The sequence below is a fragment of the Tinamus guttatus genome, unplaced genomic scaffold, assembly GCF_059628265.1.
Source record: "Tinamus guttatus ecotype Peru unplaced genomic scaffold, ASM5962826v1 Tinamus_guttatus_pri_ptg000211l, whole genome shotgun sequence".
Lineage (NCBI taxonomy): Eukaryota > Metazoa > Chordata > Aves > Tinamiformes > Tinamidae > Tinamus > Tinamus guttatus.
In genome coordinates, this window is record NW_028288745.1 from 4,292,702 (window position 1) to 4,318,745 (window position 26,044).

At 43.5% G+C, this 26,044-nt stretch overlaps 1 protein-coding gene across 1 annotated transcript in view; it reads left to right on the forward strand.

Moving 5' to 3' along the window:
- The window catches only part of ATF6 (activating transcription factor 6), a 74,045-nt gene that overhangs the window by 44,314 nt on the left and 3,687 nt on the right, over positions 1 to 26,044 (forward strand). The window contains exon 16 of the mRNA XM_088524394.1: positions 13,415 to 13,499. Coding sequence (XP_088380520.1) covers positions 13,415 to 13,499 — 85 coding nt within the window. The remainder of the gene's footprint in view (positions 1 to 13,414; positions 13,500 to 26,044) is intronic.

The window sequence follows — 26,044 nt, forward strand, 5'->3', positions numbered from 1 at the left end:
AAATAAACTTTTTATTCTCTTGATTTAACTGAGATTATTAGCAACAGAGGTGATAACTTCTTTAACATTATTAAATCAAATACCTCTTTAATTAGAAGAAACTATGAATAGTTGATGAATCCTCAGCCACACAGATGTCTGGGGATCTGCAGAATGAGAAACATCTTTCCAACACGCATGTGTAACACAACACACATTGAACAGTTTAAAACAGTTCCATCCAGTTTGGATTCAGCCCGCTGCCTCTTGCTGTGGAAACGCTGTTGTCTCTGAGCCGACATTTTGAGCACGGCACAAGGCAGCTGGGTTGGGAACAGCAGGCGCCGTAGCCCCGGTCGAGCCGTGGGCTGCAAGGAGCTTGGCCTGTCCTGGCTGCGGGACGTCCCGAGACCCTCCTGAGCCTGCACTGGAGTTATTGCTGTGCCCGGGTTAATGCTGGGGCATCTGAGAAAAAATGGAGCCTCCCTGCAGACGGGGAGCGGCGTTTCTTCCTTCCCTTACCTGGTCGCGTTTCTTTCTGGGTGTCTCATGTTGCTGTACTTCTGTGGGTTTGACGGTGGCATTTACATTGCTGGAAGTTATGTTTGTATGAAGACATATTTTTATTCAGCTTTGGTTTGTGTGGTGAGAAGTGGGGAGTCAGTCCCTCTAGTGAGGTCAGAGGAGAGGAAACAGCAGCTCAGTAGGGAAGGAAGAGGTTCCCTAGGGAGCTGCTACCACCAGCAGACACTTGTCAGCATGAGTGAGACCTGAATTTGGTTGGAAGTACTGCCTGTGCTTACCCAGCACCTTTTAACCTGTGATCTAGAGCCTGGTCTCTTGTCAATGCCGAGAGGCCGTTCCTGTGATGAGGAGTTGCGTGTGGGCAGGGTAGGTGATATCTTGAGGTACGCCGAGTGTAGGAGGCCGGAGCAGCAGGGTTAACCTGGTCGGTGCTTTTTCCAGAGAGTTGAGCTGTAAGAAGTATTTTGAACACTGAGAATTTTCAGCCCCTCTGCCGTACATGCGTGCAGCTGACCTGCCTTCTGCAATGAGGAAGGATTTGTTGCTGCTGACTTCCTGCACATCTGCTCCCTCGCAGAAGCAGGATCTTTGCGGTGGCAGGTAAGAAACAACCCATGACTGTCTTGTCCCGGGCAGCCCTGAGCAGGGGGGCAAATGGTGACCCTGCCAGAGAGGAGCAAACAGCATCGGTGACATCTGCCTTTCACACTGTAGACTCAAGCTTTCCAGGTTTCCTTTGCAGAACTGTAGGGTTTTCTAGGTAGCTTTAGTTGCATTTACTTACCAGTGAATTTAGTTCACGGTATTACCGTATTCGCTCCTGTCATTAGCCCTGGTTCTCTGGGAGAGCTTCTTGTTTTGCCATTCATTGTTTTCAGTCGTCCCTCCCTCCATATGCACCAGCCATATAAATGTTGCCAGTGCCACATGGTCAGAGACTTGCTGATAAATCAAGAAAGGGAGGATTATGAAAGTCCGTATGATCATTTTGTGGAAGTAATCAAATACTGTCCTGAAAAAGCTAGTCTGCCTTGGAGGATGTTGTAGTGCATGTTCCATCATGCATGTCCTCGGGTAGGTCCATTCTCAGGATTGTACCTCACTTCCAGATTAGTGTGATTTTGAGAAAACCAAAAGACAGCTTTGTTTTTTCCTCTGTGTGAGCTGCTAACACCTATTTGTGCAAGATGGATATCTGACATTGGTTGCGGCTTGGGACCTAATGCAGGCACCAGAATGCTTTATTTTTGTCATTAATATATTGTAGGTTCACTGCTGAAAGTTCCCTAAACAGGACTTGCCATTCTGCAAAACAGGCCTGTGTGATACAAGAGCTTGGAATGAAGCATGATCTAAATTCCCGTATAGTTGGCAATTGATAGCTCCTTCCACAGACAGTGTGAAGAGAATGTTGGCCATGACTCATTTCTTAATGAACAGTATTTATGCAACAACAAAAAAAAGTCAGTTGGTCCTTTCTGTTTCCACCTCGGAAAGATGGGATGGGGATCGAAGGCTCCTCAAGGCTGGGGGATGGTTGTTGTCTCTCAGGCAGGAGGACACAAGTTAGTGTCCTCTGTATCTGCTCAGTGTCTGAACTTAGGGCATCATTTTTTCAGATCTTCAGTCAGCTGTTGTTACCAGTCTAAAATCTGTGGCAAAGACCAGTAGTTAAAGAGTTAATAAATATTTATTAACTATTTTTTTCTCTCTTTCTTAAGCTGTTTTTACTTGACTGATCTTTGGATATCCCAGAACTTTAAGCGTATATTTATCTGTTCACCAGTAATAAACGTAATTGTTCTTTTCATCAGCATGTTGTTTGGATCAGCTTTCTAAAAGCTGCCCTTCGGACTGAATCCTGCACCTGTGTTCGAATCCTGCCTGTTTGGCTGAGCTTTCCAAGGCAAGGGGTCCTTTGCACTGACAACTGCAGGTGGTCCAGTTCTTGCCTTGCAGCTATTTTACATAATATGGAGATTCGGTGTGAAAATTCAAGCATTTTTGTTGCTCTGGAACAAAGAAAGATAATAATTTCAGTGCCGAGCTGGATCTCAGCCATGAGCATTCTAGGACAGAACACAGTGCAAACAAATTAATTGCTCTGATTTGTATTTATTTATTTATTTTAAGGTTAAAGTCTTGACTCTATTAGACAGTTGCTTCTCATTAGGAATTTAAAATATCTCTGGCTTTCCTGACTACCTGCGTGTGTGGGCACTCTTGCTCCTCGAGACAGGATCCTTCTCCTGTTTTCCAAGGAACTTGCTCTGTAAGAAGAATGTCCCCTCAGAATATATGGATTTCCGTAGCTTTTTCTAAACATTTCTCGTGTTTATATAGCTCCTGTTGCTATTGATGCAGCTTTGTATACAGTCTTTTCATGAGTCACCTAAGGGTTAGTGAGATGGGGGAAGTGTAAGGTAAAAGTATGATCTTGACAGACTCATCCTGATTTCAAGGAAGGTCCCCAAGGATTTGGGGAATGTTGGCTGGAAGGGCCCTGGTTCCCATTTGGAGAGGGACTGTCATCAGCACTAGATGAGGCTGTCTGGTGAGCTCTGAAAACCTCTAAGCGTGGAGATCTTCTTATTTCTCTGGGTGACTTGTTACTATTTTTCATTCCTTTTGAATTCAAAGATACAGGAACAGAAAGACCAAAAATGCCTTAGCAAATGGATAGCGAACCCCAGTGTGATGTTGATCCAGCATTTAGAGAAATCCTTCTGCAAACCTTGTATAAATCTTTTTTTACCCATCCAACCTCTTTAGAAAGAGTCTGGTCTAGAGAGAGAGCAGGATTTACGATGCAGTCTGTCCCGCAGTGTTGGATCCAAGCAGCATGGCCATAAACCATGTAATATTTTTTCTGCTTTGGTTGTCTTATGTGCCAGGGCTGCCCCTCTTTCAGCCTGTTCCTGCAAGGGCAGAAGAAGGGGGAGAAAAAGGGTGGTGGTTGTTAATAACTTTCCCTGCTCGAAGTCTGTATCCTCCGTGCTCTCTTTGGGCTCCAGTTCCAGCTGGGTAATAAATCTGGGAGTTTGTCTTGTGTAGAAGACCTGAGGTTTTGCAAGCAAATATAGAAACTTTGGGTTAACATTTTGTCAGAGAAGCAAAGAATCTGGATTATATCCTTTCTGGTTTTCCTGGATCTCGCTCACATGCCCTACCTAAATTACATGTTTTTGCAATTACAGATTGCAGTTGCAAAACTAATAGCCTGCAGCTGCTATGCAAAAGCAGAGCTGTGCTGCAGTGAAGTTAGAGGAGAGGAGTATCTTTTTATGGGTAGTAGTCGTAAAACAATTAATTGTCTTTGTGTCTTGTAGCTTTGTAAAGTCTACAAAGATAATTGACAGACTCAAGTGGGGTAGATTACACACAAAGTGCTTTTCTATGCTAATACCGCCAGTGGAAAGGACATGAAATGTCAAAGTATGGTTTTCCAATAACTTAGAGCAAACTTTTTTTTTTTTATTTTATGATGATGATTTAATTGTAAGAACCATTAGAAAAAAAGCTGATCCTTATCAAACATAATAGCAGCTCTTCAACCAATGTAAGTTATTCTTTTTTTTCTTTGTCTTCACAGCAGCACAGAACTGAGTCAACTGTTCACATACCAGTATTTTTTTTCCACTTTATCTTAAATCTTGGCTAATTTCCACAAGTAACACACAAATTATCAAAGTGTTTTCAATAACTTAAAACTCTTCCTATATGAGTTTAACCAAAACTGTTTACTTAAACATAGTTTTCTGTTCTTCACATCCTCTTACTTTGCATTTAGGACTCTTTTTTTTTTTTTTTTCATCTGATGCCAAACCAAAATTACGTCATAGCAAATGCATGCATTGTTCTTAACTTTTCAGTCCTGCAAAGCAGTTCTGCAGAAAAGTTTAATTGGCTGGAATTCTTCTCGTCTCTGTCCTGTGCCCTCCTTGTTTGCATGGGCTTTGTGTGTCTTTCATAACACCCCCAGAAGGGGGGAAAAAAATACCAAGAAGAGTACTTTTATGATAAAAATACAGTACAAACAGAGTGCCGACAGCTCATTCTCCTTCATTGCAGTATGATTTGCTTTGCTCTGCCTGATTTTGTGCCTAATCCATGTATTTATATATAAGCTTCTGCTGTGATTTCCCCCAGTATTCCATGTTCCTGAAGGGAAGCTGATGGTATTTAATGTGTGCTACTTAGGATGTGTTGCAAGTCAAAAGTGAGATTCAAAAAAGCTCAGCTGGAAGCAGGACTGGTTTGTCTAAAGCAATTACGCCAAGGCGGATTTGCGGAGGAATGGGAAGAGTGAGAATAGCTGATCAAGTCCAGGCAGCATGAAACTGTTCAGAAGCAGCTGATGTCACTTGGTTAAGAGGATTAAGCTAGATGTTTCAGTAAGGCAGAAGGTTAGTGGGGCTGTCCTCTGGGAAATGTGCTTGTGTTCTGACTCTTGGAAGACAAGAATTCCCTCACGGAGGCTGCTAGGTGACTTCAGGATTTGATTAATAAATACTTAATTAACAACATATTACCAGACTGATACTTCCTATGTGGTCTTGGAAGTTGACTTAGGTACTTATTGTACCTAAGTATTATTTATATTGTACCCTGTGGTGTAGTCAAAAATTAATTTATTAGTTCTTTACCTTTGCTACAATAGTGAGAGATTCTTTTGCAGCTTTTTTCTCGCTCCTTTTCTCAATTGTAACTATTACCTTCCACCTAAAGGGGACGGAGTAGGGTACCGAATGAAAGGAGTGGCAGCAAACAAACCTGGAGACAGGTCCAAAGCAGGCAGAGAAGATGGTTCGTGCAACAGAATTCCACTTGGGGAACTCCTTGCCGAAGATGTTGTGGATGTTGTGAGTTTCTGTGGGTTTAAGAGGAGGCTGGGAAAATTTGCACAAGAGAGATCTGTTAATAACTATTAAATAGTTGAAGTCAAGCATTTTCTAGGAAATCTCTAAAAAGCAGTTGGAAATGTTTAGTGGCTGGAAGTGGTTCAGGAGAAACTGTCATATCTGTGCACAGTGTTCTTACTCTTCCATGGGCATCTGCTAATTACAGCAGTTTTTGGCATGTGTTCTGGCTGTCAGGTTTCAACAGGAGTGCAAAGGGTGCTCATGCGGTCCTTTACCCTGAGGCTTCCATGCCCTCTCTTTGGGAGTGAGCAGCGGCCCTGCATCTGCTCATGAGGGTCTAGGAGTCAGTTCTCTAATTTCTGGGCAAATGGGCTTACTGCCAAGCTGTCATGGAAAAGAAAGAAAGGCTGCAGGATTGTGAATGAACTGAATGTGGTCCGTCCAACGACCCTGCTTGTTCTGGGCAGAATATGGGCTCATTCAGCAGAGTTCGTCAGGCTGATGCTGCTGCCCATGTCTCTAGAGCAGGCAGTTTTGAGTGAGGCACCCAGTTTCAGTGTGCTTGTGCAAGGTCAATGGTTCCCAGGTTCTGAACTGCTCTCAGTCTTCCTCTCATCCTGCACATCTTTTCCCTGGAATCCTCTTTTCCTCTCTGCTATTGTATGAGCTAAAATAGTCAAAGTAGCTACAAGGTGGTTCAGCTCTCCCTCTTGCCAAAAAATAAAAACACCTAAATCCCACAAAACAAAGCCTGTAACCCACAATCCTGGCGTTGCTGGGTTAATTTCTTGCTGTTTTAGCAAGATGAAGGTTTTCCTTAAAATCAGGTGCAGCAGCAATGCCCAAGACAGGCAGGAAGAGGAAATCAGGAACAGCTTCAGCAGCAGGAAGCCGTAATTTGCCTCAAGTCATCTTCTGAGCCTGTGTCCTCTGCTTTTACACCTGCAGAGATGCTTACTCTAAAAGAGGGGAATCTTTTGGGAGTTAAGAGGCACTGCAGAGAGAATCTGAATAAGTGTTTAAGCATGAGATGCCTGAAATGCATTTAAATATTCAAATTAAGTCACTTGAATTTGGCCTCTGTTGTTTAGGTTACTCTTGATTCTTAAGAAAATGTTGCATAAATTCAACCCAAAAGGCAAAGGGCCAAAATGAAGTAGGAGTTTCTGCTTTATTGTATCTGCTGTCTCCACTTGTGAGCTGCAAAGAGGACACAGTTTGCAGCCAGTCTTTATATCCTTGTCAGTTCTTAGTCCAGAAAAGGTCCTTTGCTGCTGGTTGTCCCTTTATACTGAGGAAGAGCTTAGTGCAGATCTCCGGAGCTGATCCTGGCTTGTAAACATGCAGCAGCTCTGCCTTTGAAGACAAAAGAAGAAACCCCTCGAAAGTAGAATCGTCATATAGTGAATTTTCAGTTCCTCTGAGGGCTCTGGGATTTTTCCCAGGTTTTTTCTGGGATTTTCAGAGGGTCTCTGATTCACAGAGGTGCTTCCCAGTAAGTTTAGGTTTAGCTCACATCTGGCAGTAGCTCAGTTGATAATAAAAGACACTAAAGACTTCTCTCTTAAAGGGTTTCTCGTGGGGGTCTCTCATGTGGGAACTAAAGTGGTTAACAACTCTCTCTTTTGCAGTGATAAAATGACCAGAAGCTGTTCCGGAGCACAGTTAAATGTTAATTTATAAAAAATTGCCTGGGAACGTCAGAAAGGTGTAATCTTATACCGCAGGACGTTTTATTGACTGTGGGATTGAGCTATTTCTGGTAAAACGCTTAAATAAAAAGCATATCTCATCACTTCATTGCTGTGTGCAAAGTATAGGCTGTAAAAGCCACCTGTGCATGGAAATGTTGGGATTGGGACAGCATTGCTGTGAAAATGGCACTTTTGACAAAAGTTAAAGCATATTACAGATAAAAAGCTCTATTCTCACGTGTAAACCACCATTTCTAGCAGTATTGCTGTTAAGGGACAGTGCCCCCCCCCACCCCAATATCACAGAAGTGCTTTAAAATAAGGAGTTACAGAAAAATAATTGAATTCTGTGGGTGTGGGGGTGTGAAGTCTCAGTGGTGACGTCTCTTTTAATATACTGAAAAATCACTGTGTTAGCTAACAGAGAGCAGAACAAAACTGCAGGCCCAACCTATGCAAAACCGCAGTAAGTTTGTGCTAAATGGTTAACGTAGGAGCAGCAGGAGGGCCAGGTCCTCGGTGCTGGCTGCAGGTCGGCGCGGCCCCCCGGCCGCCTGCCACCCCGTCCGTGTCCCTGTGCCTGTCCCGTCCTGCCGCGCGGGACCGCGGCGTCGGGAGGAGAGAACGCGCTGGGAGCTGGGAGCGTTACCTTCGGAGGAGCAAAACAGCACGAGCGTTTACGCGGCAGCTCCGCAAAGAGGGAAGCGCGTACGGATCGGGGTGTCCTGGGCAAGTGTGGGGTTAGGAATCACAGTTTGTGTGGCCGTTTTAACTGTTTTTCTCTCCTGCTTTTAAATCCTTCCCTAGGCTTCACAGAGAGAAGGGCCAGCCTGGTAGGATGGCAGTAGCTTCAAGTGCACCCGCTCCTCTACAGTTTCTGTCCTGTTTCACCTCCTCTGGTAGCGAAAGCGGTAGTGCAAGAAAACGTTGGTATTTTCAAATGATCTGGTGCGCCTAGTGTGGTGTATCCTCAGGACACCATATGGTTGCCATCACCCAAACGAATCAATAGTAAAATTATGCAGTCATTTCCTCTACAAATTCGTAAACTTTCATACACGTCCTTTTCGGTTGTTCTTCGAACTGACAGAGGAAACCAGAAACAGATATGCCAAGACCTGATTCTCATTTACGCCGTGATCCCTGCTAAGTGCTTGGCGGTGACAGGAGAGCTGCTGGGGTAAATGAGAATCAGCCTTTAGACCACGCGTGTCCTTCGCTTGGGAACATCTTCCATTTGTGTCCAAAGAGGCATTTTGAAATCTTCAGAATTTGTGGCTGGCTCATGGGCAAGTCACAGGTTGAAGTCTCCCAGGAGCTCCTCGGTCAGCTCAGGGTTTGCAGAAGTTCAGCTCCTCAGAGAGCTCGTACAGGTCTCTGAAGTTGTGTGCAGTGCTCTATGCCTGCCAAAGAGCACCTTTTGTATAGCCAAAAGCTTAGCTTAAAAGAAGGTCCAGCGTCATCTCATTGACCTGAAATCTCTGAAGGTGCTCAGAAAAATTAGGTTTGGAAGATAATATATGAATTTGGTGCACAATTTTTATGGGTAAATATACACTTGATTTGTGTGCGCTTCATCTAGAGATGGCTGGGTGTTCTTTGGTAGTGGGTAGGTGAGGGTTTGTGCCATCAGTCCACGTTGAACATTACTGAAGGGAATACGGTTAAAGAAAAATGACAGCTCTGAGGAACTGACGGCGCTTCCGTGGGGTTAGGAAGCTCTTCAGTCTCTATCAGCAATAGCTGTAATACGGCCCTGGAATCATATCTGTGGTGAATCAAGCTGGAAGAGATTGAGGCGTGATTCCCTGGATGGCCCCTTGGTTATGAGCAGAGATGAAACATGCCCAGCTACATTTTATTTTTGTTTACAACAAGAACTCCTGTAATGCATTTGGCGTGCCACGGTGCCCAGCTCCGCTTGCCCTCTGCTTTGGCAAGTGTTTTTACTAGTTGCAGTATTTTAGCACGTAGCTTGCTGAGCGTGTTAAGATTTTCCTTTGGTGTTTTAATCCAGTCGACTTGGAACGTTTACTCCTTGTAAAGCAACAAGCGTCACTTGTTTTGGAAAAGGTTCTCCTTAGTTGTTCGGAGCTGGCGTTCTGATGGAGGGCCAGGCTCGTTAAAACATCCTGACATCTTCCCGAGGAGATGCAAGAGATGCCTTGCAGGAGTGCAGTCATGGCTTGAATGACATCTGTGTTTCGGAGGGTGTGTGCTCAGAACTGCTCTGCCAGGGCTTAGGGGCATGGCACTTTAATGGCATAATCCTTTAATAGCATAGCAAATAATGTTTATATAGACAGATGTGCTAAATATGCTGCAACAAAGGCATTTAAATCAAGGTGCGTTAACTATTTTCTACTTACGTAATTCTTTTGTTCAGGATACTTGAAAAATACCCATACCTAAGCACAACAGCTAAGAAAAAATAGGTGAATTCATTCAATATAGAAGTAACATCAGGAGTAGGAGGAAAGATAGTTCATAGGAGGGTGCAGGACTTTAGGAGTTTTGGGCATCAGTTCTTTTGTGACCTGTGTCACAAGGAAGTTCCCCAAGTGTGTGCTCACCTCCTTTTAAATGTTTCTTATAGCACTAATAGTATTTTCCTACATCATAGTCGTGCTGCCAAGATTAACTCATGGTTGTTTCTTTCAAACATGTAGAAATGGAGGAGGGTTTGTGTAGATGGCCTCTGAGGATGCGTCCTGCCAGCCCCAGGGGCCCGTCTGTCGCCGGGTGCACCCTGCCTTACGTATCATGCAGTACAAACCCCGCGATAAGCAGTGTTTCCACTTCTGATAGCTTAAAAGCCAAGAGTCAGACCTACAAAGTGATGATAGTTTAGAAAACAACGTAACCCCCAAAATCCAGAAGACCTTTGGATGACTGTATTTGCTCTCTGTTTAATGAAGCTTCATGGTATGCAGGGATGGTGTTTTATCTGTATTCCATAAACAGGAGTAGGAAATATATAAATATATATAAATGAAAACTAAGATGCCCACAGTTTGTCATATGTCTTGGTAGTTGGGATTTTGAGAAACAAATGACATATTACAAGGCTCAGGATAAAGCTCCAGGAGCTAACAGTTTTTGAATGTTCTAGTGCAGTGGAACAGGATTTCCATTGCCAGCTGAAGCTGTGGGGGTTAGAAATGCATAAAGCTCCAAAGCTTAATCCCAGGTATAGCCCTGACACTGATCTTATGTAAGAAACCTTAAAATCTTTATTGCAACTCCATGTGTTGTTGAATCCAGATCTGCAGACACTGGATTAGCCAGAGGAGTAGAAAGATTCAGGAGTCATAAATTCCAAGATTCCTAGGCGTACATAACCAGAGTTGTAAATAATTAGAAATTAATTAAGTTGTAATTATGAAGTGCCCTGAATGTTTTGTGGTGGCAAAGACTTAGCAAACATGATAGTTATCAGAAGTTTATCAAGAATCAGCCTCAGATTTTATCTGCAGGAAAAATGGGTTTCTAAATGCCAGCCTCCTAAATTAATGCATCTGAGGCTGGATTTTTAGAGCCTATGTCTGTATCTCTCTGTGTCTCTGCCGACCTGTCAGTCACCTGATAGGTACCACCAAACTGCAGAGAGGATCGAAAGCAGAATGAGAATGCTGAGGCTAGGGTCTCGTTTGAAATATTGTCTTTCCAGGCTGATATTTTTCCAGTCGTTCTGCCAGCACACTCAGGTTTGAATAGTCCATTTAAATTGTCATCTCATGTAAGTGTAAATCTTGGCCCATGCCAAAGCCATCTGTTGGTGGGTAATAGCTGTGATTTATTTTGCCTCTGGTTGACTTTCATGCTCGTGGACCAGATGCTGGCTTGTAGGATTTGCTTTTATTCATTTTCAGCTTTATTCCGTGTGTTGGCATCACAAACAGCACTTTAATTTCAGGAATTTTCATCTAGTATTTAAAAGTAGGGATGAGTAATAGCATCACGCAGCCCTTGGGATGTAATTTAACTTTCTTCAGAACAGGATTGGACAGAAAAATGTTTCACATGTTAGAAATATATTTGAATAATATTTATAAATGTCTATTTTCTTTCTAATCACTAATCTTCACACTGATTTATGTTGTGTATATACACTTAGCTAATTCTTTCAAATAAAACTCCTGGGCCATTTGAAGACTTCTGGACTCAGCAGAACACTGTAGGTTGGGTAGCTAAACTGTGAAGTATATGTAATATTCTGTCGCTACCTTTGCCTTCAATGTACAATGACAGTAATAATGAAGCTTTCCAAGTTAGGACTGATTGTTATAGGGACATCTCTGTGCATTAAAGAAGACAGTAAGGAGGCAGAGGAATTTCCCCAATTCCAGATTAGGAAAAAAAAGGACCAAAGATGCAGCCAATTCTTTGTAGTAGAGATTAGCTGTATCCAACTTCCAGACAATCTGTACATCTCGCACATGAGCTCCTGCAGTTTGGACCTACAGCCGAGTGGATTTTATAGGTCTGTCTTCCAAAGCTGGTGTTGAAATGCAGAGAAGTTGTATGGAAACTCCAAAGCATGTTTGGATACACAAATGCAAGTGGAAATGACTTCACTGTCTCACTATCTGCGTTGGAAACAGAAGTCTCTGGGCCTTCCTTCCCACATTGCTCAAACTACATCAGTGAAACAGAAGAGGAGCAGGTGAATTGATGGAAAACTAAGCATCAATTTGTTTATCAGTCTTGAAGTATGTTAGCAAAAAAAAAATACTAGTGGTAGTCTATGCAGTACTTGGTTATTTTGCCAGATAGTACTCAATGTTACAGCTTCTCGGAAGGATTCAAAAAGAAAAAGAAAACAAACAGGGAAAACATTTCCAAGGCACTGTTAAAAATAATCCTCTAATCATGCCAAAATGTAGAACTCCTGGACAGATACTCCTTAGGCTGCTTCCTTGGGACCCGTGCCCCTTGGAATTTCAGTAGGGCTTTTCTGTGAAGTTCATTGTCTTACTGAGCGTTGTCTCAGTGGTTCAGGAATGAAATGGGAATTACATACGTTGTCTGAGAATGGTTATATGAGATGGGTTTTATAATTGTGGTACAAAGATGGTTTTAATTAGATTCATTTCTTCAAGTCCTTTTCTCTTTTTATGGTTAGTCATCTGGGTTTTTTTCTTTGCAGCAGAAAGAACAGAGTGATATTTCTGAAATGTATCTATAGAATACTGCTGATATATTTAACACCTAGTGGGTGTGTGTAACTCAGTACCCTGACATAACAGTTTAGTATCTAGATTTTAAAAGGGGAATAATTTTGTCTTGAAACGAGTAGCTAACAACTGTGTCCTGAAGAAAGTGTAACTCACTCTGCTGTGTCCCAAAGTTTATGTGGTTTGTATGCTGCATCTTACCCTTAACCAAAGAGCTCCTGTAATGCACGGGTTGCCCGAGTTCTTTAAACTGCAGTGGGAGTTTTACACATAAGAAAACATGAGAGGAGAATATCAAGCTTGGACCAAGTTTCCTTTTTCATCTATTTGAGATGGGTGTCAGGGTCTTGAAAAGCGCAAGGCAGCTGCTCTGAGGTGCTTTTAGGAGAGCTAGTACCATGTGTGAGACATGACAGATAGTACCCACTGCCTGCTGTTCTTCCCAGGGACACTGGGAGTAAATTTGTAATTGCTGTAGTAGTTGGGATTACCCAAGAGGGGCAAACACAGAGGTTGAATAAGATGTTTAGCGATTAGCAGGTTTGGTTTCATTTATAGAGTTAGAAATTTAACTAGATTTAATTATATAAACATAATCTTGTTTGAACATTTCTCTTGTACCCTGTCACCTCACAGCTGAAATAGAATACTCCAGCAAAAACACCGCTTTGCCTCCAGACTTTCCATGCAGATTTTGTCAGCAGAGCTCACATTTTACAGCCCATCGCAACCCTGCCTGATACAGTCCTGCTGGAAGAGGATGTGATACAGACCTCAAGATAGCTATAGCAAAATGACATTTACACATAAAGCAAACGGCACTGTTAGTAAAGGCTCCAGTTCAGCAGAGCCCTTAACCACATGGTTAAATATCATTGAAGTTAAATTACTTCAATCATATACATAAGTGCTCTGTTGAACTAAGGCCTAATGGTAGTTTCCATCCCTTTCCACATGATCAAGGCTTTTTCATATTCTTCCACATGCGATAGGGATTTCTTCTTGGTTGCACAGCATGAGCAATTGCTTTGACTTTTGGAAGACTCTCGGCAGTTTGAAATTGCTAAGCTGTTGTAAATAGTTTTATGTGGAATGCCTGTAACAGAGAATGCAGTGGAATTTTCCCAGCTTTGTGCTGCCAAGGTAGATTTAACACATCTTTCCCCCTGTTTTCTAGGACCACCTGTTATTGCCAGCCACTGCACATAACAAGACCAGAAGACCAAAGATGTCTATAGTATTGCCAGCTGTAAACATCAATGGTAAGTCCAAAACATGAAAGAGAATGATTGGAAAGTAATTTCAGAGAGATCTCCTCAACTTGTATGTGGAAACCAAACTCAGACCCAAGTGTCTGTTCTTGTAGCCTTGGAAAAGAAATCAAACAGCCTCATCAGTGAGCTGTAGTTGCCAGGGTCCCCTCTGGAGCAGGGATGCTGGCAAGTCACCAAGGCCCGGTCACTGGGACTGTAGTGAGAGGCCGAGTGCCTTGGCCAGCAGATCTGCAGTCTCTGATTGTTGCTCCTTCAGGGCCCTGGGATGAGGCCGCCCAGTCCTGGTGATCTGTGTGTAGCTCCTTAGGGGTACTTCACTTTGATCCAGCTCCTCTAGCTCGGTGCTGCCAAGATTGCTTTGTGCATGGGGACTTTCTCCAGTACCTTCAGCAGTGAATTTCAAAGCAAAGGATTGGTCGAGTTTCTGTGCTGTGGCCTTATCACTGCAGAGTGCCCCTGCTCACACAGTGCTCACCAGGTGCTGCTGTGATTCATTGACCACCTTCTTACCTGGTGATCCGAGTCCCAGTAACTCCCTGTTATTCCAGCTAGTGAAGCTTCTGCTGAAAGTGTTACTGAAACTTCAAGGAGATTTAGGAAGATAAAGGCAAAGCTAGCATGGCATCAGTTTTCGCTTTTGTACTGAACTCTGTTTTCAGTTTAAAAATTCTTCACGGCTTGTACTTTAACTAAATATTAGACATATAGCTTGTGGACAAGGCTGAACTGCCTAGGTAAAACACTAGAATGTTACACAGCAAAACTCATCACTTTGTGGCTGCTCCGAGTTACAGTGGTCTGATATGAGTGTAATAAACCTAGTAACATGGCCCATCCTCAGTCCATGGCCTGTTATTCCAACCTTGCAGACCTCAAAAATCAGCTTCACTTTTTAACTCCGTTATGAACGAAAAACAAAAATCTTATTCTTGCCCTTTGCAAGATGCACCTCTCATAATCCCACAGGTGCAACCTGCTCCCTGCCTGTTCTGCTTCTTGTCCTCTCCCTTGGGCTCCTCTGGCTCCTGCCTAGCAGAGAAAATTCCTTGGCCATACTGATTTATTAGGGTGCTGATTGCCTTCCCTCAGCCTCCCATCAGCTTCCTCAGCTGTTCACCACTATATTTGGCAGTACTCATTATGAGTACAACTCAGCACTACCTGGTCATTATTACTAATAACCACTTTAAAGTGCTGCAGGACAGTAGAGACTACAGTTTTTCTTTAAGGACATAAAGGATTATTAGTAATCAGAAATATTCATGGTCTCAGTTGTAGTCCCTCATGAGAGGCAGGGCATGAACTGTACGTCATTAAATCATCTGGTAAGGAGCTGCCACGTTAAGACGTGCTTGGGACACAGAATTACCAGAGACACCTCATGAACCCTGTGAGAGTATAAACTTTTCTTTCTGACTAGCTACACGATGTAATGCCTTTTTAAAACTTACGTGCTTTACAGCACAAATGAATCATGAGCCCAAATGTTTTGTTAAATTCAAGCATGCTGAAAACATTGTCTGATGATGCAGAATTTCCATAAACTTCTTTTTTAAAAAAAAAAAAAAAATCAGCTCAGGCATCCAACATTTTGATAATTACATTTTCCCATGCAGTATGGCAGGTCAAGTGTGATAGTATATAACCAGCTATCTTAGGAAAATTTTTATTAGATTGTATCAGAATTATTTTTGGCATTTTTCTGCCTGAAATTTTTCTTGCTCATTACAAGAATCTTTTTCTGGCTGAGCTGAATTATCACATGCAGACGGACACTTTATCACTTAAAAAGTAACCTCTACTTCTAATTTAGAAAATATTTCATCATGAAGTGATACTCGGCCTTATTGTAAGTAAAATAACTTTTTAGTTATCAGAGTAAATATAATTTGGAAAGTACATTTCAGAACCCAGGGCTAAGTCACATCCTTTGTTGATGCTGAAACAATATGAAATTAAGTTCTTTCTCTTCTTCAAAACATGAGCACAATCTAGGAAGTAAGAAGTGTCCAGGGATTTGGGCAGAGATGTTGAAACACATCAAACAAAGAACACTTTAAGTAAACAACGGCATCAAAGACTGCTTCATTTGTGACACTCAGCCACTTGATAAGAAAGAAATTTTAAACTATAGAGAGAAACTAGATAACTTGCTTTCATTTTTAACTCAGTTATTAATAGATCACCTAGAGGAGACTGTTCTCCACGAAGTTCTGCCTGAAGAAGAGCCCTTGTGTCTCCTTTCAGAGCACCACTCCTGCACCATCTCCTCCCTCGGCAGGGGCTGAGCATCCTGAACAAGCATCTGGAAGCTGGCTGACAACAAAGCCTTTTCCCCAGCTGCCTGCCGTTCCTTTAAGCCCACCTTAATTCTCTACCCACCTGCAGGGAATTGCAGGAAGAGGCTCGATCTCTCTGTGGGGAATTAGCAGAGAAAGAATTTGTCCCCTCCTGCCTCTTCTCATGCTGCAGCCAGATCTTTGTGGAAGAGGGAACCTTTGCCACTTCCACTTACTTTCCAGTTCATTTTGCTGCCACAATCCTGGCAGAGCAGATGAGGGACTGCAAGTGAAGCAGTGTTTGTTCTGAAACATTTTCAGAGATTCTTCACTTGCTTTTTTGCTCTAGGTTCTTTATTTTACCTCATGCTGAAGTTTACCCTTGACACTGTTTCCAAATGTGAAACAACATACAGTTCAGCAGAGAACACTTTGAACGGTCTCTTCCCATCAAGCCTCTCATGCTTTTCTGCTTTCTCTTTGATTGCTCGTGTGCCTTCTGAGCCCTGTAAGAGACTCTGCGTTTAGTTGGTTTGAGCAGTTCCCGCTCAGAGCAGCAGGGATTCAGGCAGAGAGCAGGTAGAGACAAAGGCCAGCGGCCAAAATGCCTTGTCATTCACTTGGTGAGCCCTTAGTGACTCCATGGAGATGAATGACTTGCTTCCACAAGATTTATCTAGTCGTTTTCACCAGGGAACAAGACAGAATCTAGTTCATAGTTTGAAAAGTTTTTCAAAATTCCTCTTGGAGGAAAATAAGATAAGTCTGAGTAGTGGCAGCTCTAGTGCTTTTCAGCAGATGTCAACAGAAAATTTTGTAGCAGAAGTGTGCATTTATGTGTACACATGTGTGCACTCAATATGATGGATGTCTAAGCAACCAGTATTGTACAAAGCAGAAAAATGTGTTATGAATTTTCAAGATAAAAACTTAGTAACAGTAATTTAGCCCCTGTATATTGTAAAACAAAAAAAGGCATTACCCTGTAGAGAACACGTGTGCCCCTTTGCATGCTCAGGCCAGACTGCCCCATGCCCTTCTCTGTGATCTTGGGGTTAGCCAGTGAAATCCTCACTGTGGGCTGCTTCGCAGGTGCATGAGTGCATGAGAACTCTAAAACATGTTTAAATGTTAATTTTTTTTTAAATAGCTTTTGGAAGCTTGTTAAGTGTTGCTGCCTCCCCTCCCACCAATTCCTCCTCTCCCAAACCTCCTCCAAGCTTCCTGGGCCATCTCCCACAGCTCACAGGCAGTGCTTGCTAATCAGTGCCTGCCTGTCTGCCTTCCTGGGTGTTTGCACTGTTCTTCGCCCTTCTCCCATTTTTCCCTTGTCTCTTGCCACTCAGTGCAGCTCTCTCTTTGACCCCTGCAACCAGCCAAAGACAAAGCCCAGCAATGTTTGAGGACACAAGCAGTATTCATAGCAAATCCATCTGATGGGACCTTAAGGACCTCAGTGCTGGCGTGCCTGGGGGGAAAGAAAAAGCAGAAGTGGGTAGTCTTAATCCCACTGCACATAGTTCGGAGGGCACCACTGGTATGTCTTTATAGAGAACTTCTTCCAAGAAGAAATATCATGCAGTTTCTCATGGGAATGAAAAGCAACTGCAATTAACAGTTAAACACGAGTTTTTGTTTTTAAGTAAGTCATGTTTGTTATGCTGGATTGCAGCTATTATTTTAGAGATCTAACTATGCACTTGAGACCAGTTAAGTCTCCAGTAGATTTCATTCCTAGATTTGCTTTTATTGTAATTCAGAGTCTTGTTGGCTCATTACAGCAATACCAAATTGACATATAGGCGGTGCTTTCCTTGAAGTTTAAATGAAAACATCTGCCATTTGCCTTGTATTGACTTAACTGCTGTAAAAAATGCAGTGGGTTATAGCATTGATCTTTGTATCACAATAATCTATAGAGTACAGCATAATCAAGCCACTCTTCCTGCCCCAAGCATAGCCTTCAGTCTCTCCAGGGTATCTGCAATGCAGCACACATCACCAGCAGTTCTCTCCTTGCAGGCAAAAGTGAGAACATAAATGCAGTTATTCAGCGTAGGAGATAGAATTCACAATTCAGCCAAAGAAGCCACTTTCATTGCTGGGATTGTTGCAGTGTTTGCACTTTTACTAGTTGTCCTTTTCTCCCAGTACACATAGCTGTAAAAGATGTATACTCATGGTGGCCTCAGCAGCAGCACAAAGACCAAAAGAGCCTCTTTTCTTCTTACAATCCCTGTGCAAAAAAAGGTCATCGCATGTATAAGACCTTCTTTCATTTGCTCTCTCTAAATTGAGGCTTGGTATTTTCATGTACAGCCAAACAGAAGGGAGAGGCTTCATGGGAAAGCCCTGGGAGAAATCCTCTTGCCTGAACTCTGCAGGAGAGCAGGCTGGTCCTGCAGGCTGTCACTGTTGTCCTAGGTATTCAGGGGTTGGCAAGAGTGTAGCTTTGCTGATCTGGGGGCTTCAGTCTCAGAGGCTGTGGCCTGGTTTTCTGTGGAAGTGGAAAGAAGAGCCTTTAACTCCTGTCTTCTCTTGGAGTCCCTGGAGGAAGCATCTGCCAGCTAAATGCATTGACTACCAAAAAAGTCACGTTCTCCCTCTGTTTTGATTGAGATCCTCCCTAGCTTCTTTACCAGCTGGTATTTCAGGCCTGCCTTTTCCCATGACTGTGTCATTCTGGCGAGTGGCAGGTTCCTATTCAAGGAATTGCTCCCAGTATATGTAAGTGCAGAAGTCAAGAGCCGAAGGGATCAGCTCAGAAGTTGCTTCATGCGTTCAGATCATCTGCTACAATATGGAATAAGTTACCGCAATAGAGTAGTTGGTCGTGAGTATCCACTGACCTGAGAAAGAGCTGCTGAAAGGAGAGAGTAAGCAGTGTGGATGCTGAACAGAGTAGTTCAAGGGTTGCGTGGCAATAAGCAAGCCCAGCAGATAAGTCTTAAATTCCTCACCTATTTTGGGGGGAATTGGCAACCCTGAAAGCATTTTGAATTTTCTACAAATATTGTGGATATGTCCTTAATCTCACGTCCTTAATCTCATGCATTTGTCTTTTTGTCTTCAGTCTACCTTTAAGATAGTTGTTCGTGTGCTTGAGCCTTTACACTTTGCACGTTCTTGGTAGAGTTCTCAGTTTCCTGCAATGAACCTTGGCTGCCAAATAGGCTCTTAAAAGTAAGTGTCTACTGTGAGCATTTCACAAGGTCCATCTGCTTTATCGTGTTGGCCAGCTTCTCATTGCTACAGCTTCCCTCATCCCCGTTTTTTAGCATTCCTCATCACGGTGGTGTAACACAGACTGTGGAAGTGCTTTCAAATAATGAACATTCGAACTAAAATGGTCAATAGTGAATCTCACGGGAAGGCTTTTTAATCAGGGCTGGAGGGCAAGCAGCATGAGGATTTGAATGCAGTTACAAAGAACTTTCAGCTGACAACCATTTCCAAAGTTACTCACAGATGTCCAAGGCTGGTAGCAAACTGTGTGTGAAAGGGCCATAAGGCAAACAGAACCCACACAGGCTGAAAAGGAAAATAAAAACAAGCAACTCTTTGTGAAGTGACAATGTTCCAGAAGTTCCCATGTCTTAAGGTTAAATAAATAAAGTCTCTAACTTCCTCTGTCTTCAGGGTCAAGCAAATAGAAGATTGCATTTCCGTCTTTGGGAGCAAGAAGCAGAATTCCCAAATAGTCATTGAATGAGGAAGATCTAGTGTTTGTATGCTCAGATTTGAAACAACACATCCCACTTGTGAGCAGATGACATTCCTGAAGGCCGATGCTTAACTCTTTTGGTAGCCTCTCTCAACTAGCTCCTCTTGCTTTTACTAGCCTCAGAATGGTTTCCAGGAGGCTAAAGGCCCCAGCTATTTTTAGCTGTTGTTGGTTACCTTCCTTTCTTCATTCTTAGATGCCAGATAGGAGCTCCTAAGGCTCCTTTTTGCAGCTGCTCTCCTTGGCCCCAGACTGAGAAGCTTCTACCCGTTCATAGGTGCAGAGGATGCATCTCTGAGCTCCGCAGGTACCATCTGTGGAGATACTTCCCTCTATTTCTGCTTTTCTCAGGCTGTAGGAGAATGTATCTGAGGATGTCTCCCTCATATAAGTCTGCAGGCCTTTTTGATAAGGCTGCTCTTCTGCTTTTGGAGCTGCCAGCGGAGGAATAAAAGTAGCCTGGAGAAGCTAGACCGGGGAAGAATCAGAGCCATGGTCAGCACTTGGCTAGACTGCACCGCAGCCACTGATCACTAAGCGTGGACTGAGAAATGTGCAGTCATGGTCCAGCAGCTCGTGAGTTACTGAGGCTCTGCTGGCGTGAGGATGGTTGCTGGTGGTGCAGAGGTGCTTCCCCTCCCACCTTCATCTGAAGCTCTGCTCCAGAGGTCAGGATTGATATCCTGGGAGAAGAGACTTCCTGTTGATCTCACTTCTGTTTATCAAAGTGGTATAAAGCTCAGTTTATCAGAACGCAACCCCACCATCCCCCACTGTCCTACATTTCTTCGAGCATCAAAATCGATGGCTTTGTAGATTTGATTTAAATTAGAAGGTTTTTGAGAGATTTTGCCCTCCCCAACCATATTCTGTTAGCATGCATTGAATTTGACAGGAAGAAGGTTAACTTATTCAAAAAAAAAGTATGAAAGAAATTGTTCTATGCACAAAAATAGCAGAATCTGTGTCACTTAAGTTCATGTTTATTTAGTTAGACAGGAAACGATCAAGAAATGAAATCATAAAGGCTTATTCCCCAGTGACTTTTCATAACACTGTTTACCTAAATTGCTAAATGAGCAACCTATTTTTATGTATTCGAAAGAACAGGAAGATGATTTCAGAGGATCTGCTGTGCCTTTTTGCCCCTTCATTAATACAGAAATGAATGCCCCTTGAGTTCTGTATGATATAGTAGGACAAGTCTGGCAAGGTTGGTCTTCTCCGTATAGAGGATGTAAGTGCTACAGATGGCATTTACTCAGGAACACACTGTCCACGAGGGGGGCAGAGAATGAGTCATAAATTAATTGGACTTCATGTTTAGCATTTCAGATGCCAGTGTAGACTTATTGTGCCAGATTATTTTTCCATATAAAAGACATATTATATAAAGTCCACAAGCGAGGAGGAAAAAAAGCCACGGTGTTAGCTGCCAAAATGGATATAGCTCTGGAAGGAGCCAAATTCAGTTCTTAGAACTGAGTGAGTGTGAATATGTCCCTGCAGAGTCTGTGTCCTGGGTTTTCCTTTAGCCCTGGACATGGATCCTGCAGGGTGGCTTGCGGGGAGCGCGCTGAGCGCCAAGACCTGCGCTGCGTTGGCCCTGGTCCGTGGCACTGCCCTCACCATCCTGCTGGTGGTGAAGTCTCCTGGTGCGACACATCACGATTCTAGGCTTGACTCCAGCTACTTCGTACATTTTCTGTATGTTGTAAATTTAGGATTACATAATTCCTCTTAGTGTTAAATTATAGATGGCAAATACAGTGTTACGTTTGCAAGAGGCCAGCTCTGGTTCCTGGTAGCTCTGTATGGCTGTAGTGATATGAAACATAATTACCTCATGAGCTCACCCTGTAAAAACATAGAAAACAGCAGCAGAATTGGTAGAGGCCGTTCACATCTGCGTGTTCTGTCTTGAGAACATCACTGGAGAAAAGAGAGACATTAATAAAAACTCAGCAGTCCAAGACAGTCTTTTTCTGTGTTTTGACTGCAGTCTGCAAGGAGAATGCAGCCAGCCGGGCCGGGAGGCTTTGCCTTGTCCTCCCCTTGCCTTGTACCCCCAGCCCAGGCCTGCGCACCACGTTTTCCTCGGCAGCTTCGTGCAGTTTGCGTTACCTGCAACACCTCCTGCTTGGGGAGTGTCCTCCAGGCACGATCCCAAGGAAAACGCCGGGGCTGGGGTTGGAACACGCTTGAGAAACATGCCCTGAGCATCTGAGGAACGTTTTCAATCTCGGTCATCCTCCTCTCCGCTGTAAATCATCTGCCTCCATCCTGACTCGTACTCGGTGATAGCCCCAGATGATGAGATCCTGGTGAGCGTCTGCGCAGCACAAATACGCGCCGGGTAAACGTTGGCTGAAATCTGAGCTGACTTTCTATGAAAAAGGAGGCAGCTCTTTCAGAGCCAGGACTCGTGTGTATCTTAAACGGGTAAATCTCTCGTTGCTGTAGCTGTGTGATAACACAGAAACCTTTGAAACTAACTTATTTTTATTAGCACCCCTCATTCGAGAGGCACTGTGCAACGTATGTGTATAATTTGTTTTTAAATAAACCAACAAATGCCTCGAATCAAAGATTGACACGTGGAGGAAAGCACATGCCCCAGGCAGACAGAAGCTGCACAGGGATGGTGTTAAAAATACTCCTCAGTGAGCAAGGGCTGATCACAGTGTCTAAACAAATGAGGTAATTTTATGTATCCGAGTGAGACAGGTGGAAAATGCAGCTCACTCTTTGGATGCCATCCAGCCTATAGAGACATTTGGACTGTAAGTGAATACAAGCTGTCACCAGCCTTCCCTCCTCATTCAGGGACACAATTTAACACCAGGGCCCAAATGATATGGGGTCATAGAGACATTGGACCATGTCAATGAAGAGGTGATACTACCTCTTGGGGAAAAAAAAATGCAGTCAATTAATGAAATTAATCATATCAACAAGAGTATAAATTGAAATGGTAAAGTCCATATTGCAGTAATGTTTAACTCGGAGGGCAAAGGCTATATAGCAATGAGAAAATACATTAAAAATAAAAATCAGTAAGGTAAAATTACTGGCAGGTGGTAAGGAAATTGATTAAAGATTAAAAGTTTGGAGAAAGACCTTAAAATCCCCCCCACCCCAAAAAAGAATAGCCAACTTGGTCAAATAACAGAGTAGATTGTTACAAATGAGGGGGCATCTCTTGAACAATGGAGCTGGTAACCAAATGAGGAAATGAGGAAAAAAAAGAGTAATTTCTGGCAGGATAAATGTTAAACCATAAGAAGTTAGTCCAAAAATATATATTGAGAAACAACTTGCCTGAGGCAAAAAAAAAAAAAAGACTGTTTTTTAGAGGAGCCCTGCCAGGAAATCTGCAGAGCCTGCTGAGGACCAAGGTGTGGAAGAGCAGTGTCAGCGCTGTAGAAGCAAAGCCTGGAGCGTTCCTGCGTGGTGTCCCCACCTGAGCATGGATAAGGAAATGGCAAGCGGCAAAGGAGGCAAATCTCTTTAAAACAGCCTCAGGACCTATAGAGAATCAAGTTTCACTTTCGCACAAGTTGGTTGAACCTGTGAGAGCTGAGAGGGCTTGGACACATGCACTGGATGCCTTGTGGGTTAGTGTCTCACTAAAAGGTGTAGAAGAAAGGGCAGAACAGATGGTCAGGCTTTGCAGTGATGGGGAGGTCACCCATAGACTCTCATGCAGATCTGTGCTGGGGTCAGCGCAGCGTAATTACATACAGCAATATGCTAGGCATAATTGTATCTGATCCTAAAAACGGGGGGAGAAAGAGTTCGGAGATAGAGTCTGGAGATGTTAGCTAATTCAGGTCATGAAATAGAGAATTTCTTGCCGTAAGGTCTCGGAATAATAAAACACCAGATGAAGCTTGATGTGAATAAAGGCAAAAGAAAGTAAGCGGGAATGATACTCCTGATTAAAAGCACATCAAGACAGGTCCAGGTATGAGCCAAGCTGTTAGTGTGTGGAGGGCAGAGCACAGAGTGCCCTTGCAGCAGCAGAGCCTCTGAGGACCACTGCTAATGACCTCTGGGAGGTTTTTGTCTTCTTCCTGGGGGCATTTTTAAAACATTGAGCAAGTGTGTGCCCTGGCCCTTCATGGACACATCCATCCGTCCGTCCATCCATCCGTCCATCCATCCATCCGTCCATCCATCCATCCATCCATGCCCCACGCCAGCAGCGCTGGCAGAGCAGAGCACTGCTATCGGATGTGCCCATGGCAGCTTCGTGCAGGATCCACTGCAGGTGCAGCAGGAAATACGTCCGGGGCCTCCCGGCCATTCCTGCACTCGAGCAGAGCTGTCCTTTGCATCCTGAGAAAGGTCCTCCAGCTCGTTACGAGAAAAGGAAAAATCAAAAGCCAGCACTGCAGTTCCTTTTTAGGCTCTGCCCCTGTGCAGTTACTTGCCTTAGGAGTAGGTATACCTGGTTTTTTAGAGCGTGCAGGCAGTTTGTTACAGTTTTTGCCCCTCCCAAGCAGATATAAGATGGTTCTGCCTAATGAAGCTGTTCTCTCTGCATCCTCTTTCCTGTCTTTTTCCCCCCAGGAAGACTTTCTGTGCTTGCACAGAACTGTTCTGCCCCTTGTCTCTCATTTCCTCCTCTTCTTCTCTTGTGCTAGCGTTGTGTGAGCTGGTTACGTTTCAGGAGCGACCTGCAGCCTCCCTAGCTTCCTCCAAGCTCTCACCCTCAGCCAGGTCTGTGGAGGACTTCATACGAGAGCGGGTGACAACGTGACCGTGCTCACTGATGGCTTCAATAGTGCTACGATGGATGCTCTCGATGCTCTCAGCTATTGAGGCAAAGCAGCCTCGGTAGCTGAGAAACAGGGAGGAAAAAGGTCGGGAAAGAGGAACAGCCCCATTCCTGTATTGCATGGGGACCCTGCAGCCTGGCACTGCCTGAGAGGTACTAGAGGATCTCAAAAGCAGAAATGCCCAGGATCTCATTTAACTGTGTAAGGCAGGAAGGACAACAGAGGCCACAGAGCTAAGGAGGTTGCAACTAGTTTGTTTGGAAGTAGTTCAGAACAGGCATTTGCATTTAAAAAGAAAAGCTAGTTAGGCTGCAATATAACTTTCAGCCTGGCCTGGAGTAATAATCAAATCTGTAAATATTTTAGAAACCCTGCTGTGTTGTTGCAGTGAGTTTATTTTTAGTCTTTGTAGCTGTTACAGTAACATTGCTTCATTTATATACTTATTTGGTAGTGTATACCAACCCTTCAGAGGGAAACATAGTCCAGATGTACCGGTGAGGACAGTCGGGGCTGCTCAGTGCTGATGAGATGGAAGATTTCAGAAGTCACAGTATGGGGAAAGTTCCCTGAATGATGCTTGGGGATAGCCCAAGTCCCCTCATCTTTCAGGAAACTTTTCTCAACTCTGGTTTGAGACAGGGCAGGTTGCAACATGAGGGATTTTTTTTTCTTTGGTAGTTTCTTGCTAAATCATTCTTTGAACAAAACTTCAGCATTGCCAGCTTGGCACAGCTATCACAAAGCAACCAGAGATACTGGCATGGGTCTGATGGCTCTTTGAAAACTGTTGAGGTTCCTGATGATTTAATGGATGGGCATGGAGAGTAAGTTCTATGTGTAAATCAACACTGATGCCCACTGTTTGGAATTCACTGTGGCAAAGCACTTTCTTGATAGAATGACATGTGAAAACAATAAAAGGTGTGAAGATTTTTTTCCAGCGAAGATGGATGTAAAAGAGATTTTGCATCATCTTATTGAGAGATGATTCCCTGACACCTAAATTTTACCTTAACTAAGCAAGGTCTCTGGGTAGCAAATAGGCTCTCCTCTGTTATTTCAGCAGAGTCAAGCAGCATACTCAGCCTCTCTGCATATGTGCAGGCTGCAAGCAAGAATTTCAACAGCAGGGATTGTGCATGTAAGTGGAAAGGATAAATCACAATAATAACTTCTTTTTGTCCTATGATTGCATCCATAGGGCCAAGTAGCCAACTGACTGATAGACAGTTCACATCACCTTTTGTTCTGAGTTCCTGCAGACAAACACTAGAATTTCATTGCCAGCCTCTCAAGTCTTCCTGTGCTGCCTTCTTCTAAAAGAGGATCTCATATACCTAATTTCAAATATGAGCCTGGAGCGTTTTGGGGGGGGTTTTTTGAGTATGTGACTGACTGAGAAGTACCGGCTCTACCGAAAAGCAGGAGTTTTGGTTTAAGCAAAAAACAATTTTGAAAATCTAGTTTTTCAGGTATTAGAGACCCTGACAATAGTTATTACCATCAGCCTTATTTACTGTTTTTAATTTGGACTGCTGACTTCAGCTCTCCTTGACTGGATTTTGCAGCGTGTTCATTTGTAAGAGGAACCGCTTAAACCCTAGAGAGCTGCCCAGGGACATTGGATTTGTGCTCCCTAGATTCAACTGACATATGGGGAGTTTCATGCCGCCCCCGGCAGCAAGAGAAAGGGCAGGCAGAGAGGGAGAAGGGCAGCGCTTGGCTCAATAATGTGCCAAACAC